Source organism: Streptopelia decaocto (assembly GCF_964273445.1).
Source record: "Streptopelia decaocto genome assembly, chromosome: 19".
NCBI classification, from domain to species: Eukaryota; Metazoa; Chordata; class Aves; order Columbiformes; family Columbidae; genus Streptopelia; species Streptopelia decaocto.
In genome coordinates this window covers 3,606,084-3,622,271 of record NC_138674.1, presented here as the reverse complement: position 1 = coordinate 3,622,271, position 16,188 = coordinate 3,606,084, and the positions used below count along the sequence as shown (strand labels likewise).

At 51.1% G+C, this 16,188-nt stretch overlaps 1 protein-coding gene across 1 annotated transcript; it reads right to left on the bottom strand.

Moving 5' to 3' along the window:
- Positions 1 to 156: 156 nt before the first annotated feature.
- Positions 157 to 10,258, bottom strand: HSD11B1 (hydroxysteroid 11-beta dehydrogenase 1). The gene is made up of 13 exons (XM_082069119.1): positions 9,918 to 10,258; positions 9,181 to 9,311; positions 8,499 to 8,610; positions 7,567 to 7,752; positions 6,660 to 6,803; positions 5,521 to 5,762; positions 4,421 to 4,487; positions 3,519 to 3,722; positions 2,846 to 2,976; positions 2,181 to 2,292; positions 1,873 to 2,058; positions 1,220 to 1,363; positions 157 to 795 (listed from the first exon to the last, which is right to left on the bottom strand). The coding sequence occupies exons 1-13, from the start codon at positions 10,003 to 10,005 to the stop codon at positions 575 to 577; spliced, it is 1,968 nt and encodes a 655-aa protein (XP_081925245.1). The 5' UTR covers positions 10,006 to 10,258; the 3' UTR covers positions 157 to 574.
- Positions 10,259 to 16,188: the final 5,930 nt, after the last annotated feature.

The following is a 16,188-nucleotide window of genomic DNA, read 5'->3' as shown; positions in this document are numbered from 1 at the left end:
GAATGGCAGAAATTCGTTAAGGTCTTTGCAGAAGTGAAAGCTGCATTAATGCAAATTGTGCAGGGAGGTGGGTTTAACTGATAAGGGCTCTGTGCCCATGCACGTGGAAAAGGAACACAAGTAAAAGCAGAGATCTTGTAAAGTAATATAGGATTTATTTTTACAAAGACCAGCCTAGAAGGGATACATGGCAAAAAGTTTCCCAGTTCAAAGACCCTCTTGCGGGTGGTTTGTGCCGCTTGGCCCATTCTGGGCTGTGGCTCAGCTCCCTTCCCACCGCACTCGGTGCTGCTGCCTTCGTGGCTCTCAGTGGGGGAACAGGTTCTGGAGGATGAGCAGGAGCTTCTCTAAAGTGCCTCTTGGTTGCAAAAAGCCAGTTGCAAGAGTTCGTTACAAAAAAAGGACATTTTCATGTTGTGTGTTACATGCTTCGTGCGTCCTGTCTTGGATTGCCAGGGTGCATCAGCACGGGGCCCCTCCGGTGGTAAGGAAAAGGGCACCCACGTAGCCAGATTAACACCCAAATCCCTCACGCCTGGCCCAAGGTGTCCCGTCACGCTCGCCGCCCCACGGGCTACGTTCTTTTGATGTTTTCCAACTTGTAGTTGCTCCTGATGAGGGAGTCGAGGAATTCGGGGGCGATGTCCCGCAGGAGGAGCGTGCTGCCCACCGCCCTGGCCGGGTAGTGCAGCTCCCGCCGGCGCAGCGCCCCGCTCTTGATGATCTCCAGGGCGCACTCCTCCTTGGGCGCCGGCGTGTCGCGGATGGCGTGGGACACGGTGCGCACCGCGCTCTCTGCAGGGAAAAGGAGCAGCGGTGGATGGAGGGGCTGCCGCAGGCACCACCAGCTCAGGCGGGGTGTCTGTAGCTTCCTCTAACAAACCCACAAACTCTGGGGGTCAGGCCTACTTAGAAAGCATAGAATATTTAAAATGAATTGTAAAAAAACAATTATAGCAACCTTCTTCCCATCTTTTCCATCCCTTGCATGACTGTAGGATGGAATCCTCACCTCCCCTGGGTTTGCCGCAAGAAGAGCGGAGTCAAAGATCTGGGACCAAACTTTTTGAAGAGTTTTTGAAAACTCTTTAAAAGACGAATTGGGGTCCCGTTTCCACAGTTGCACAGGCTGAGGGTCCAGCAGCCTGGGGTGAGTGGTGGGCTTGGCTTGGCTCTGGGAATGCACCGAGTCGCGGGGCCCTGGCGATGCTGAGCTTACCTGTGTTGATGTAGCCCAGGATGCAGAGCGTGATGGAGACATTGACCTTGTCTATGATGAATTCATGTCGCAAGGAACTGAAAAACCCGTCTAAGGCAAACTTAGTTGCAGCATAGGGAGCAACAAATGGAGAGCCAGCTTTACCTGGAGCAGAGACACAATGGCAGGGTTGGCGTGCTGGGCAGACACCAGGCTGCATCCATCCCCTTGCAATTTAGGGTGATGGATTAAGCTGTCATTAATGCTTGAGAGAAACAAATGCAGGAATGTTTAAAATGTAACATATGGCATACAACGGCATGAAGTACCTTCAGTTGTGGGTGATACTGTTCTTGTATTCCTGCATATACAGCTGTGAATAGCTAATGCATGTGTAATATGTGGCCATGCACATAAAATAATCTGAAGGAGTGTACAATGGACTGCAACACATGGAGGTGATTAGTCATTGCAAATAGACTAGCAGGACAAGGCACAGAATATAAATCCTCCAAAGCGCTTGAATTGTGCACCCAGGAAATATATAATGTGCTGATCCCAGCTCTCTGCATTATGGTCCTTATTATGCTTTTTGGAGAAGAGCTGCAGCAGGGATCCTTAGCAGGCAGAGGAAGGGATGTGGGCAGGGAGAGCCGGGTCCCTTGCGTGCTCACCTGCGACGGATGAAACCACAACGATGCTGCCCTCGCTCTCCTTCAGCATGGGCAGGGCAGACACTGTCATTGCCACATAGCTCAGAAAGTTGGTCTCTAGGAGCTTTCGGACGTGCCCGACGTCCCCGTTGAAGTAGGTGAAGTAGGACTGACCGATGTGATTGAGGATGAGCATATCAAGACCCCCTAGAAGCAGAGAATGTCTGCTATCAGCAACCAGCATCTCAAAACAAAGCAGTGGCTGGGAGGGCCCCAAAACATAGCGGTGTGTGTTGGGGAGGGAGGAAGGGCCGCTCCCCACCACCTACCCCAGGTGTTCTCAGCCTCCTTCACCAGCACCTCGGGGAACGTGGTGTCCTCCATGGAGCCGCTCACGTAGCGGGCGGAGGCGGCGCCCAGCTCGAGGCACCGCTCCACGACCTGTGACAGTGAGAAGGGTGTTGGCAACAGACCCCGCTCCGTGGACCCTCCATCCCACAAAGGCTGTTGCTGTCTCAGGGCCGGTGGGCAGTGCGTGTCCCTATCCTGCTGGAAACCCTAATCCCTTCATGGGAGGACACATGTTGCTCTGGCTGCGGAGTTAAACGATGGCACATCTGAGCCAGATATTTAGTATTTATAAATAGGGATCTGATTGCTTAGTTTTGATTTCATTGTATAAGGGATCCAAAACCAATTCAGGCTTTGAGAAAAGGTGAGGGTTGATCAGACCCGGTGTTCTCCTTGGTGGTGGAGATCAGAATTCACAGCTGAAGACTGCAGAGAAAGAAACACTGTGCTCTCAGCACTGAAAATACAACTTGTAGCAGTGGGGGATGTGTGTGCTAGAACGGGGTCACGCTGGGGTGGATCCACAGGGTATCTGGCATCCCCACATGCGCGAGCTGAGGTGAATATCTCCATTCTACCCATATGTGGGGTTCTGGATTGCAAACGTGTTTTGCCAGCCCAGCATCCTCGGCTTGCCCTTTACTTTCTGCAGCTTGGCTTCTGTCCGTGCCGTCAGCAGCAGGTGGGTCTCCATGCGTGCCAGGTGATACGCCATCTGCTCCCCGATGCCGCTGCTGGCGCCCGTCACGATCACCCGTTTCCCCCGGAGCATCTCTGGAATGGAGGGGACAGAGCTCAGAGCTGGCGCAGCCCGCGTGGTCCCCTCGTGCGTGGGCGCCGTGGCTCCCGTTTGCTCCGGTGCAGCGTACACCGTCCATGCAAACCCCAACTGGAGTCTGGTCGTTAATCCCAGTTCGCTGAGGAGCACATGTGAGGCTTGAGCCTGGTCTAGCAGCAGCTTTTGGAAACAGCGAGGGTTGACTAATAAAAGAATTAAATGTTGAAAGTGGAAAACTATGTGTTTCCTAAATAATTTACTGAGATCGGATGCTTGCTGTGCGTCCCAGCAGACCCAGTGTAATCCCATGAGCTTCCCTTGGTGGCACAGGGTGCTCTGGCCCCTTGTACTGGGGGCTGCCTGTGCTCTCCCTCAGCCCCCCCATATTTTGCGACCTCAGCCCTCCCATATTTTGGCTTTCAGCTGCATTTTGAAAGGTCCTGAAAATGGCCCATGCTCTTCCGCATGGGCACACACTGCTGCTCCGGCAGCAGCCGCCTGGTTGTGGTTGTAAAGCGTGTTTTTTCCAGTGACTTACCTTCATTGAAATTCTCGGGTGCTGAATAAAAATAAAATGCCAGCACCAGTCCCAGCAAGGGGATGAAAATCTTCAAGAACAGACCCATCCCTCTGCAAAAGTGCAGGCAGGAGCGAGACAAATTCCGTGGCTCTGATGTCGGGGAGGTGGATGCGTCAGTAGGTTGCAAACAGGGCGGGGAGTTATAGCAGTTTTGAACCGGTTCTTATCTTGCACAAGTTTGCTGGTATCTGTTTGACCTTTTCTTTGTATTTCCTGTGATTTAGCAAACATTAACCGAACGGAGGGCGTTGCTTTGGACTTTAGGCTGTGCCTTTGCACCTTTGTCCTGCCAGGAGTTTCAGGTGTGTTTTTTGAGAGTGTTGAAGGGAAGGAACTGAAAAGCTTCCAGCTCCATAGAGCGGTGAGCGTGTTATTTGGGGGCTGCCTTTGGGAACGGGACCCCCGTGTCCCCTTGGTGCAGACCTCCATGGGACAGACATCCTCCGCTCTCCTCCACTCCACATCTAAAGCAGATAAAATGCTTCCCTTCCTTGCTGGTGGATTTGCTGGTCAGCAATAGTGCTGTGGTACAGGTTCATATTAATATTTAGAGAGAGCAGCGCTGGCAAAGTTTGTGTTTTTAGACCATTATCGGTGCTTCTGGCTTATCCTACATGATATCACTGTTGGTGTCATACTGAGAGTTTGTTTGGTGGCTCTTATCCCTAAAAAATTGTGCTGCTCTCTTGAGGAATCCACTGATGGAAAAGGCAGTGAAAGAGCAAGGCGGGCGAACGGTAATAAAGATCTTCAGCGTTCACAAGCATTGCGTGTTGCACTGCTCAGCATCTGCCTGGGCGTATGGCGAGCGGGTTTGCGAATAATTCTCTGAAAGAGCAAGTTTAAAGGGCAAAGCCCACTGCATGTGCACCGGTTTGTGTAGGCGATCTCAGGATGAGGAGAACAGAAATGCCGCTTGGTGATTTCCTTTAGAAAGTGAAGAGCAAACGGATCCTGAGTGCTTCAGTGGGAAGGGTTTGGGGAGGTTTTGCATTTCTTTGTCTCACGAGATGTAGTAGTTGATGCTGGGATGGCCAGAACCATATTAGATGTAAGTACACCAACTTGTGCACCACTGCAGGCTCATGCTTTGGTTTTGCCTTTGTGTGTCACTGGTGGGGTCCGAGCTCTCGGCTTAGGGTGGCGATTCAGCAGCTCCATGTGTCTAGAAAGCATCTTCCAGTTATAATATTTGTGTAAGAAACTGTCTGCCAAGTTTGGGAAGCTTTGCTTGGCGTGAAAACCTGCGCTTCATTTGGCTACTAAGCGAACAAAAAATATGCTAAAAAGTTGTTCTGAAAATGAAATAATGAAGGGGCCCAGGGGAGGTTTAGATTGGATATTGGGGAAAAAACTCTTCATTGGAAGAGCTGTTGAACATTGGAGCAGTGGTGGAGACACCATATCTGGAAAGGTTTAAAAGACACGTAAATATGGTGCTTAGGGACATGTTTTAGTGGTGGATTTGGCTGTGCCAGGTTAATGGTTGGACTTGATGGTCTTAAAGGTGTTTTCCAACCTGAACAATTCCATCGTTCTAAAGATCATTGTGGGGATTCAACCTTTCTGTGGAAGGCAAGTCAGTGGAGTTGTGCCCGTTTACAGCAGCATTTAGTAATGGAGAAAGAGTGGATGAGAATCCCCACGCAACACACAAACTGTTAGGTTAGTAAATTTTATTTAATAATGAGTTGAATTACTGTTCCCTCCTCTGGGGAAGGGAATGGGTCCAACCAGACGGGACACGGCGGGTTCCCCGCAGCGCCGCGCTGTGTGCCCGTCCCGTCAGAGGCGATAACCATCTACCGAAAAACAATTAACTTGTCAAAGCACAAGCGGAGATTTGTTTCGAACGGGAGGAGCGGCGGGGCTGCAACGCCGCGTCTCCACCGCCAGGGGACGCTGTTGCACCGGCGAAACCCCCCCGCGCCGGCACCCGCCGTTCGTTCCAAACGCTTTAAGCGCTCGGGGGGTGCTGAGGGGACGTCCCCTTCATGGCGTCCAGGCGGTAGCGGCTCCGCACCAGGTAGTCCAGCAGCTCGGCCGCCCAGTCCCGCAGCAGCAGCGGCAGCCGCGTCCCGCCGTACCGGTAATAGAGTTCGCGCCGTCTCAGCGCCGCCCCCTGCAGGATCTCCAGCGCGCACTCCTCCCGCGGCGCCGGCGCCACCAGCAGCACGTCTGCGGCTGCGCGGACCGCGCTGTCTGCGCGGGCGGAGCGGTCAGGGGCGAGGAGCGAAGGGAGAGGGTTTAGGAGCAAAGGGAGAGGATGGAGAGCAACGGGAGAAGATTGGGAGCAAAGTGGGAGGCCGAGGAACAAAGGGAGAGGGGCAGGGGCACTGTCTCAATAGGTGGTGGGGGAGCAGGGAGAGCGGGGCTTGCAAGACGTTTGTTAAAATCAGGCACACGCGGAATTCCTCGTCGTTGCCCAACGCACGCAGAGCTCTGCGAGCCACCCTAATGGTGCACTTGCATCCGTGTTGCTTGGTAGAAGTCAAGCTTGGTAGAAATGATTCTATAGGATGCAAGGAAACGGCCTCAAGTTGCGCCAGAGGAGGTTGAGGTTGGATTTAGGAACAATTTCTTCCCCAAAGGGCTGTGGGGCATTGAACAGTCTGCCCAGGGCAGTGCTGGAGTCACCATCCCTGGAGGAGTTAAAGAGACCCGGAGATGAGGTTCCCAGGGACATGCGGCAGTGCCAGGGGTGGGGAATGGTTGGCCTTGATCTTGAGAGTCTCTTCCAAAACAAATGACTTTATGATCTTGTTGCACCAACAGATGGGATTAATGGGAGACAGGTGGCTGGCACATCCATTTGGACTAACTGAACGTTAGTTAGGCTGTGCCAGCCTATGTGCAGTAGCTAGTTCTATGTAGCCAGGGGAAAGAAGTTAGTTTTGGAACTATTTTTTTTGGTTGCAGAGAGGTAGGATCCCCCAGAGTGTGTTTTGCATGCACTGGTGCTACAGCAGCGCTGCAGGAAAAGCAGCAGCGGAGGTGAAAGGGGAGAGTTGGTGGCAGAGGGGCTTGCAGGGCAGGATAAGAAGCTGAGAAGGTGACGCTCGGGTCCTGATCAGCCAGATTAAACAGCACTGATCTTACCAGTATCGATGAAGCCGAGGATGCAGAGCGTGATGGAAACATTAACGTTCTGAATGGCGAATTCCTGCCTCAGGGAGCTGAAAAATCCATCCAAGGCAAACTTAGTTGCGGAGTAGGGAACCGTAAAGGGAAACCCGACTTTACCTGGACACAGAGGGAAGTTCTGTTATAGCACGGAAAGCTGCTCTGCCCAAACCTCTTGTTTGCTCTTCATCAGATAAAGTGTTTTACCCAAAGGGAGTTTAGTGAAATGTCATCCTGGCACCTGAACAGCAGCATTACAAATATTCCTGTCAGCTTGCAGCTTCTTTAAGGTCTTAAGGCCAACACCATGGCTCGTGTCTCTGCAACCCACAGAACTACAGAACCCTCACGGGGAGAGATGGAGCACAGTTTAGACTCTTGTTTCTGGATACTGAGCTAATCTGCTCACCAGAAGACTAACCGACATACCAGTTGTCACTGGGGACATCTGTTAGTAATTTAGTTTCCTGACTAAACAAAAGTTTATTAGAACAGAGTCATGTTTTTGTGAATAGAGTCAGTCAACAACTCTGCAAATATTATCAGGAACTTGACCTGCGAAACCAAGATGAATGGTCAGAGAACCAATGCAGTGAGAAATTATTGCGCTTCCATTTTTCTCCATAAAAACCGGAGGTGTAGGAGCTCTGCTGCCCTAACGAGCCTGACACCAAGGCGTGGGATTTAATTACAGGGCTGGTCAAAAAGCAAGCTGGGGCGATTGCATTGCATCAGAGAACAAATTCTATTGAGAAAATGCAAAAACTGGATTTGGGTTGGGGTTTTTTGAGTGCATTAAGCAGTTCTGGTTCCTTTAGGATGTCTCTACATGCTGCTTGCTTCTGAAAATCAACCCACGTCCCCTCCCTTGCTCCCCACTCACCCGCCATAGATGAAACCACAACGATGCTCCCTCCGCTCTCCTTGAGCATGGGCAGGGCGGACGTGGCCATGGCCACGTAGCTCAGGAAGTTGATCTCCAGGAGCTTTCGGACGTGCCCGACGTCCCCATTGAAATAACCAAAGTACGATGCGCCAACATGGTTAAGAATCAGCATGTCCAGGCCTCCTGTGAGCGGATGAGCAAGGCGTTAGTGCTGGGTGGGACAGGGCTGCAAACAGCAGAGCAAAACCTTTCCTGGGAGCAGGGTAGATGTAATCAAAAGAAATAAGGTTTTTGAGTCAGAGCTGTGGCCTGTCATCTCTGGAGTGAGCATATAGTCCAGATGGTGTCTGCTGGTAGAATGTTTGTGATTTTTTAAAAATTATTATTATTTTAAAAATTTATTTTTATTCTGGTTCAAACCACAAATACTGTGACACAAGGGAATTGTCTGTGGGTCCGGGGCGCTCTGCACCGAGCCGAAAATTCCACATTTCTGCAGCTTTGACCTGTGACCGCAATAGCGAAGCTGCTGGGGGCCCGCGGATGGTTTCAGCCCACAGGAGCTGAGGGTGATGAAATCCAGGATTATGACACTGGGACAGGATGTCACGAGGGCACAGAGCTGAAACCGAGAGCGCAGATCAGTCTGAGCTGCAGCGATGAGGATGGATGGAGAAGCGGGACTGCAAAGGGCAGAAACAGGGAGGGGAAATCTCTCCCGTCTCACCCTATCTCCATCCCTCCTGCTTTTTATTTTTGTAGTGGGCATGTGGCAAAAAGCAGCATGGCCGGGGAGGGGTCACAGAATCATTTTAGTTGGAAGAGACCCTCAAGATCAGAGTCCAAGCATTAACCCAACGCTGGCGCTAACCCACGTCCTGAGATGCAGCGTCCCGCTGTGTTTTTTGGCGAGCGGGCTGTGAACGTACCCAGCGCGGCCGCTGCCTCCTGCACCACGCGCTCGGCGAAGGCCGTGTCCTCCATGGAGCCGCTGACGTAGCGCGCAGAGGCTGCCCCCAGCTCCAGGCACCGCTGCACCACCTGCGCACCAACACCGGCGTCAGAAACCGGCCCTGCCCCGCGATCCCGGCGCGCGAGCGAAACAGAGGGGGTCCGTGTTCCCTGGGCTGCGTCCCCACCTTAAAACTGTGCTTTAGGAGTTTCAGGGGTATGTTTAGAGCCTCTTAAGCTTCAAAGGGAGCCTGAAAAAATATGCGTTACCCAAGGCAGTCTGGCTCTTTATCGGTGTGGAATTGCATGTGTATAGGGTGAGCAGGAGCTGTATATCACTGCCCTGGAATGAGGGTGTGTGTGCTGAGGGAGCCTGTGTGTTTGGGGATATGTGTACATAACTAAGCAAGTTCAAATATCGTAATATGTGCTATGCAGAGTGCATGAATCTGAAGGAGAGGGATTTCTGTGCATGCATGAGCCCCACACAGCACAATTATGCATCCCCATTAATGTAACTGTGCCCATGGAGTATTTGCACCGTGGCAACTACACGTGCACACATACATGCGATGTACCTGCAGTGTGAGACTGGCCTGCGTGTATTTGCGTGTGTAGCACTGTGGACGTGCATGTGTGAGTGCTCAGCTTGCCATTTACTTTCTGGAGCTTGGCCTCTGTCCGTGCTGTGATGAAGACGTGGGATCCCATCCGCGCCAGGTGATACGCCATCTGCTCTCCGATTCCGGTGCTCGCTCCGGTGACAATCACCCGCTTTCCTTTCAGCATCTCTGGACGGGGGCAAAAAGGCACAGGGGTTTAATTTATCCCAACCCTCTTTAAAAAGAAAATCCCTGAGAGTAAGTAGTTAACTGGAAGCCAAGTGAGCCTGCAAGTGCGGAGCGTCCAGCACCGGGACGTCTCTTGGTCTGCTGGGAAAAGCTGCGGAGGAGCAGCTGCAGCTCCTCACCGACCGCAGTGACACGGGGACAATGCTCCACTCTTTCAGCGGTTTGTTTTTTCCAGAAGTCAGGACGCAGCTTATAAACACCCCCACTTATTTTATAGTTAAAATCATCCACTAAGTGCATGCTTCAAAACTTAAAAGCCAACATTTCAAAGCCGTGCTTATAAATTCTTTCGCTGCACACGGGAAAATGGAGCGTTCAGAGCCCTCTCAGTCTTGGACCCTCTGCCTCACCTGTTTCATCAAAGTATTTCTGCATGTTACTTGCTCGTTTGATTTCAAACCATTGTTAAAACAACTTTCCAGTATCAGCCATCACGCAAAGGCTCAGGCATGGTTTGGTCCAAGCTCTGTGCAGTTTCTATGCAAAACACTCAAATGTGGCTTTTAATATTTTTTCCTTAAAGACATATTCACTTTTAATACTTACCCGGTTTGAAATTCTCCCTCGCAGAATAAAACCAGAAGGCCAAAACCAATCCCAAAAAGGGAAAGAGAATCTTTTGCAACCGACCCATCCCACTGTGGAGTCAGGAAATAAAGCATGAAAGAGAAGGGAGGAAAAAAAACCCTCTGCAGAGCTGCTCCAGAGAGAAGCGGCAATGCAAATCCTTTAAAACCTGTTAGCGAAGGAGCTGCAACTTCCAAAGCACTGGAAAAATCACGGGTGGACGGATAAGTGGAGCAAACCCTTTGATTTGCTCCGGGCTGAAGCTGGCGAGCCTCGGCCTAACCGAGGGTGCTCTTTGGGTTCTGCCCGGCTCTTTTCATATTTCCTGTCCTACGTTAAAATGCAGAATTTTGCACAACACCCTGGAAGAGGTGTGTCTTTTGCCGAGCAGCATCAAGTTTCACTTGGAGAACATCAGAGGCAGCCTCGGTGCAGGTGGTTAAACATCGGCTGCGGTTCCCGCTGGCACCGCATGCGGAGATGCAAAACCCGCGTCTGGTCGCTGCCGAGAAACCCGTGATGGGTCAGGGAATGGGGGAGCAACCGGGGGCTGCTGTGCTGTGGGGGGGACACACAGAGGGACACATAGCAAAGGTCTTGTGCTCCCCACAGCATCTCCGCTCTGTGCCCCGAGGCAGCTGCTTGGTGCAGGAATGCAGGGCAGCAGGGGTCCAGCACCATGCACCACCCCCAAACAGCTTCAAAAATGCTTTGCTGAGGCAGGGTTTATTTGGTTTTCACCCCTCCGCGCTCCTGGGAGCGGATGAGCGAGCAGGGGGTGAGCCGAACCCATCACCGGGGTGCAACCGCCTCAGCTCCAAGGGGCTGTTCAGGCACAGGGAGGTTTGCAATGGAATCCCGAATGTTATATTCTGCAAAGAAATAAAGGGTCCTTGTTGCCATGGCTCCTGCTTTGAGTTGTGCAAAAGCTTTGTTCTTACTTTTCAGCAAACACAGTCCGAGGAGAAACCCCGTAACGTCCCCTTGCACGCTCAGTGCTATCAGTCTTGGGCGATAGGTATGAGTGATGCTCCAGCCTTGGCCTGATGCCGGGATCTTCATCGCAGAGCGCCGGTACCCCCTGCGGTACGTGGGACGGGGACACCCTGCGGGGACTTTGTGTGTTCCTTGCTCCAACCTCTGCTTTTCTAACAGGAAAAGCTGTTTTTGCTGGGACAAGAGCCTCATCTGCAGCGCACGGGCTGCACCGTGGGCCCAATGCTGTGATCGTCCCCCTCAGACCATAACCAGCCAGAAAGAATTATTATCGTTTTATTCTCCCTTATTGCAGCTTAGAAACAAAGATGAATTCATGTAGCAACATACCTGGTTGGGCAATGGTGCTTTGGCATTGATTCTGCTTCACAGATTTTTGGTTTTCTTTCTTTTCTGCTTTTCTACTACAGTCTCAACTTTCTCTGTGATAAGAAGCACTCAACCCACACTTGCTCAGATAACACCAGTATAGTCACTTTGCCTTTTCCAGCCTCCCTTTGCTTTGAACTCAGGGTCATGATCGTGGGGCAATCATTTCATTGCTCAGCTTGAAAAAAATGAACTAATTAACCTCACCTCAGCCGCGATCTCGTTGTGTTGCCAGCAGGGAGGGAGGCTCTTTGCAGATATTGTTTTTACTGCAGTAAAGCAATTAACTGTCAACCTTTGTGCACCGTCTGCAAGCATATCATGCTTGGGAAGCACAATTTGGAAGGTATCATGCTCTTTGCTCCATGTTGGCGTGGGGACATGCAGGGCCAGTGGCAGCCCCATGGGTACAGAGCCAAATGCTGTTCTTGCTGCGCTGGTGTGGTGTTTAATGAGAATTGTGGGTTGGTTTGGGGTTTTTATGTGAAACTAGCTTATAATAAAGGACTGAAATACTGAATATCTTGGATATAACTTCAAATTTTCCCTTTGGAAATGTTTATGTTCCATCTTGGGCGTGGAAATGAAGCGGGGGGTTCGCTGCTGTGGCTCCGGGAGGGCTGGGGGCTGCACCAGCAGCAGCTTTGCTGTGATGTGGGTTTGCTCTCGCCCACCCTCCCAGGGCACTGCTGCTCCTCACTCCCACTCGTGGCTTTTTCTGGGTTTGTTTTGCTCTCTGCAACTTAAGAACTTGTTTTTAACCTTCTCTTGGGGGCGAGGAGCGAGGGAATGGAGAGGAGACTGCGGAGGAGCGTTTTCTGATCTGGGTTGGTGCCTTGGCAGAGGGGACCTGGTGCTGTGCCTGGTCCTGCCCCGGAGGGATAGAACCCCGGGAGCGTGGGGGAGCAGCCTCTTGTTTCTGCAACAACTTCACCCCAATTATCCTGGGTGTTTTCCCCCCATCGCGTTTTGCTTCTGTATCACTCATCTGTTCAAAGCTGTGTTTTCCAAGGGGCGATGCTCGGCGTTGTGCTCGCCGCTCTGTGCCAGGGAGGTTCTTCACTTAGTGCTGCCTGGAGCTCACTGGAAGGAAATAAAGACATGAAGGAAACTTGTTGTGACAGCAGCCAGGCAGAGCTGCTGGGGAGCGTGTTCCTGGGGCAGGTTAGTACGTGCAACTCAGGGACTCAGAAGCACTTGGCAGGAATTAGGATACCACTTTCCCCCCACCTCCTCTTTTAAGTGATATTTGGCTTTTTTCCAACCCATTATCAAATATTTGTTAAATGCAGAGGATTTTCTTCCCCCCCACCTTGTCACATAGGCATTAAAACATTTTTCATACCCAGCTCTCCCGGGATACTTGACTGCAAGCACAGATTGAGTTATTTCCTTTACGGATACCACCATTACAAAGGGCTGCCCTCAGGTATATTTGCATTGGGCTGATGAGCGTGTCAACTTGATGCTGTTGGGCGGTGACAGATGTGTGCGTGTGACAGATGTGGCTTCTTGTGCCAATCTCCTGCAAATAGCATCGCTGTCACAGCTCCACCGCTCCCCAAAAATGCACCCTCGGATCCCACAGGATACTTGAGGTGTTTGTAGGGCTGGATTTGGTTTGACATGATATTTCTACTCACTGCTGGTTTAGAGGAAATACTGTGATCTTTAAGCAGTTTCTAAGTGCTTAATTTATTCCTGCGTGACCAAATTGGGAATCGCTGCCTTGATATTTGATTGGTACTGTGGGTGCTTTGAGTCTTGGCCAAACTATCCCAGTGCCCCTGGTGTTGGGTGTCAGGGCCTGATAGACTTATCTGAGCCCCTAATTTTAGCCTGGCAGCTCTTGGAACATCCAGACTCCCAACTGCAAATAGCGAGTGAGGACTTTGAAGACATTTGGCTCGTGCCCTTGGAGCAATGGGGCCAGGGCTGCTGGGTTTTTGGCCTTCAACTCCACCTGATGGAGGCCTGGACAAGAGCTCCAAGCTGAAATAAGATCTTTGAAGAAGTGCTGCAGGATGGGTTCAAATACTCACCAGATGTCATGCCCGCTTCCTGAGGATTTAAGGCACCAGGAAAATATCACATTTATATGTTAAACTAGATTCAGACAAGTCTTAAAGAAAATGAACCTCATCTAAGCTCAGCAATGAAACCCATACCTTGGGCAACGTGTGGGTCTCCTCAAGAGCTTATCCCTCCAGACTTGGGTTTAACTGAGCCTTAAATGCTCCATATGCTTCTATGCTCTGGCTTGCCTGAGGTGTCCTTACTAGTCCTGCCTGTACATCTTATTCCATTGGTTTGCTCTCTGGTATGTCCTGGTACTTGTAATTAAAATTTCGCTTTGCAATTCACACGTGGGCTTTCGGAAGGACCCCGCTGTGCTCCATTGCTGGTGTGCGTGGATGCAGTTTGGTGGTTGCACGGGTTGTATTTGTGACAGTTGTGTTGCCCAGGGCTTTCTGTAGTTTGTCTGGTGTCAAAATACGTGTGGGATGGGGAAGAGGCTGGTTTGGAGAGTTGTGCCGCGGTTTAAAAACAGGAAAGTTCGCTGAAGCTTTGTAATCTACTGCATCTGGCAAGTCTGTTATTCGTCATAGTTAAAGTGATGTTAAATGGGTTACTAAGCTTCCACGCACACTGAATTTATCATTGTGTGGTTGAAATAAGTCTTGATATAGTCACTGCGGTAAAGTCAGCTGTTAATATGCATTGAGTTCACCATTCTGCAGAGAGCCGGTCCTGTCTAACACCAATGCAGTCTGCTGTGGGCATGGTGAGGCATAGGTTGACCTCTCAGCCTGGCTTCTTGGGATCATATGCAGGAGGTAAGGACCTCGGAGCCTGCATTGCGTCAGGAGGCAGAAGATTGTCCTTGGCAGGACGCGATTTTACCGAGTTGGCTGCAGAGCCGCCGGCGCAGCCCGTGGTTTAGCTGTCTAATCCCGTTAGCTGTCTTAGGAGGAACTATTTTGATTGTTCCACAAACCTCTTTGCTTTAAGCTCCTAAACCCCCGTGACTGGGTGGCTGTGGAGAGGAGGTGTGGGCAGCAGGGATGCGGCCGCCAACCTGGTGTGAAGACAAAGCTGAGGTCCGGCCCCAAAACCCCACCCAAAACGGGTGGGGATCACCCAGATGGGCTCACCTGGAGCTCCCTGGTCACCCCTGGACTTGCGGGCTGGGCTGCTCCAGACCAGCTCTATCTCCTCATTTTTTAAATTGTCCCTTTCCCACAGAGCAGGGCGAGAACTCGGAGAGAAAGGCTCATCTTGGGAATGATGCTTGAGAAAGTTTGCAGCTGCCTTGCTCAAAGACCTGATCCTTAGATAAGTTTAATCCATTTATCCGAGGTTCAGCTCTGCCGCGGCGGCGATGCTTCTGAATTACAGTGATGTGCAAGAGCTCAGAGCTGGCAATAGTATCACACCCGACACAGCCACGGATGTCCAGGTCCCTGGTTTATCCATAAACCAAGGGTGGACACAGGGAATTCAGGTCAGCACACCCCAGACACTCATCAGCTCATGGTTTTCTTCAGGCCTGAATTCTCCCTTAAGGCTCGCCCATGAAATTTCCATTGGTGTCAATGAACTGTTGGATTGTTCAACCTTGCCAGAGACCAAGCGGCTTGGTTATGGACTAAATGAAGTATTTCTCAAAGGCTATTTTCAATTGAATTGGACTCTGCTCTTTTTCCCATGAGGAAAAGGTACTTTACACCTAATTCAAAGCTTGAACAGAGTTTTGTGCAGATTTTGTGTGGAACGTAGGATTCGTCCTACACAATGTGCTGCTGGTTCACTTTGACGGATATAATTGTCAACAAAATGAATTGCATGGCTATGTATTATGAAAATGTGCGAGTGAGCTTCAACTGCGTTCTTATATTTTTGGATTCTGATCTCAGCTCTGTGTTCGGCACCGGTGTCAGGCAGAGCTTCTTCATTTTCCGTTGTCTCCTGCTGTTTCTATAGGTTGTTTTGCTTTTAGCTAGATAGCGGCACATCGCTGGCACGTCCCCAGTTTGCGTGCAAGGTGTGTAGCCTGCTCCTGCCTCTACCCCGCTGGCCTTCCCTTTGCCATTGAGCAGATAAAGAGGGATTTTCTGCCCCCGGCACGACTGGCAGCGAATATTTCACTCTCCTTGTGTCCTTAGCATGGTCAGGATCTTTCAGCCGCAGCTGTCTGGAGGGTTATTTGACTAACACAACACACTAAGAACCTGTTGCATTCAGGACTAAGTCCAGGAAAGATTCTCCAACAGGTGAAAGTCCTGTGATGAACCTGGTGGTGCCCTGGTACAGCCAGTTCCCACACGCTCCGGGCTGAATGTGCCGCCGTGTCTGTCTGTGCTTCAGTTTTTCCATCAGTGACTCCCCTCTAACACTGGGAGCTGATATTATTCTGCGCGACTGGGTGTCTGTGGTGGGTTTGTGAAGCATCCCAGGGTTTAATTTCTTTTTAAAGCTTTTTCTAGCCATGCAGCGGGCATCACCTGTGGAGAGCATTGCTGGGGGCCAGACAAGGTGTTTGGAAATGGTTCTGGGCACGTACGGCTGTGGCAGAGACATGAATCTGTGCCGTTAAACCCAGATAACCCCAGGAAGGTACAACCCCAGCTCAGGACACGTGTGTGTCACCTGTGTGAGATTAATGCTCCCTCCTCCCCTCACCTATGTTGGCCCATTTTTGCAGAGAGCAGCTGCTGGAGGTACAGAAATGCACCCACCTCGCTCCAGAGCAGCCTCACCAAGGGGGGTTTATTTGGAGGGTGCAGCCACCACCCTCAGCTGTCCCGACCCACCCCCTGGGAGAAACCAGAGGCACAAGTCTCTAACTGAAAGACTTGAAATGAATGCAGCTAGAGAGCACTGG

Bases quoted from the DNA above. Each gene is read 5' to 3' on its own strand.
- HSD11B1 (XM_082069119.1), bottom strand. From the start codon at position 10,005: ATGGGTCGGTTGCAAAAGATTCTCTTTCCCTTTTTGGGATTGGTTTTG. The intron at 2,293-2,845 runs GTAAAGGGCAAG...TCACTGTCACAG, and splicing joins CAGAAGCCAAGCTGCAGAAA to GTCGTGGAGCGGTGCCTCGA. The intron at 796-1,219 runs GTAAGCTCAGCA...TTTTCCCTGCAG, and splicing joins CCTGGGCTACATCAACACAG to AGAGCGCGGTGCGCACCGTG.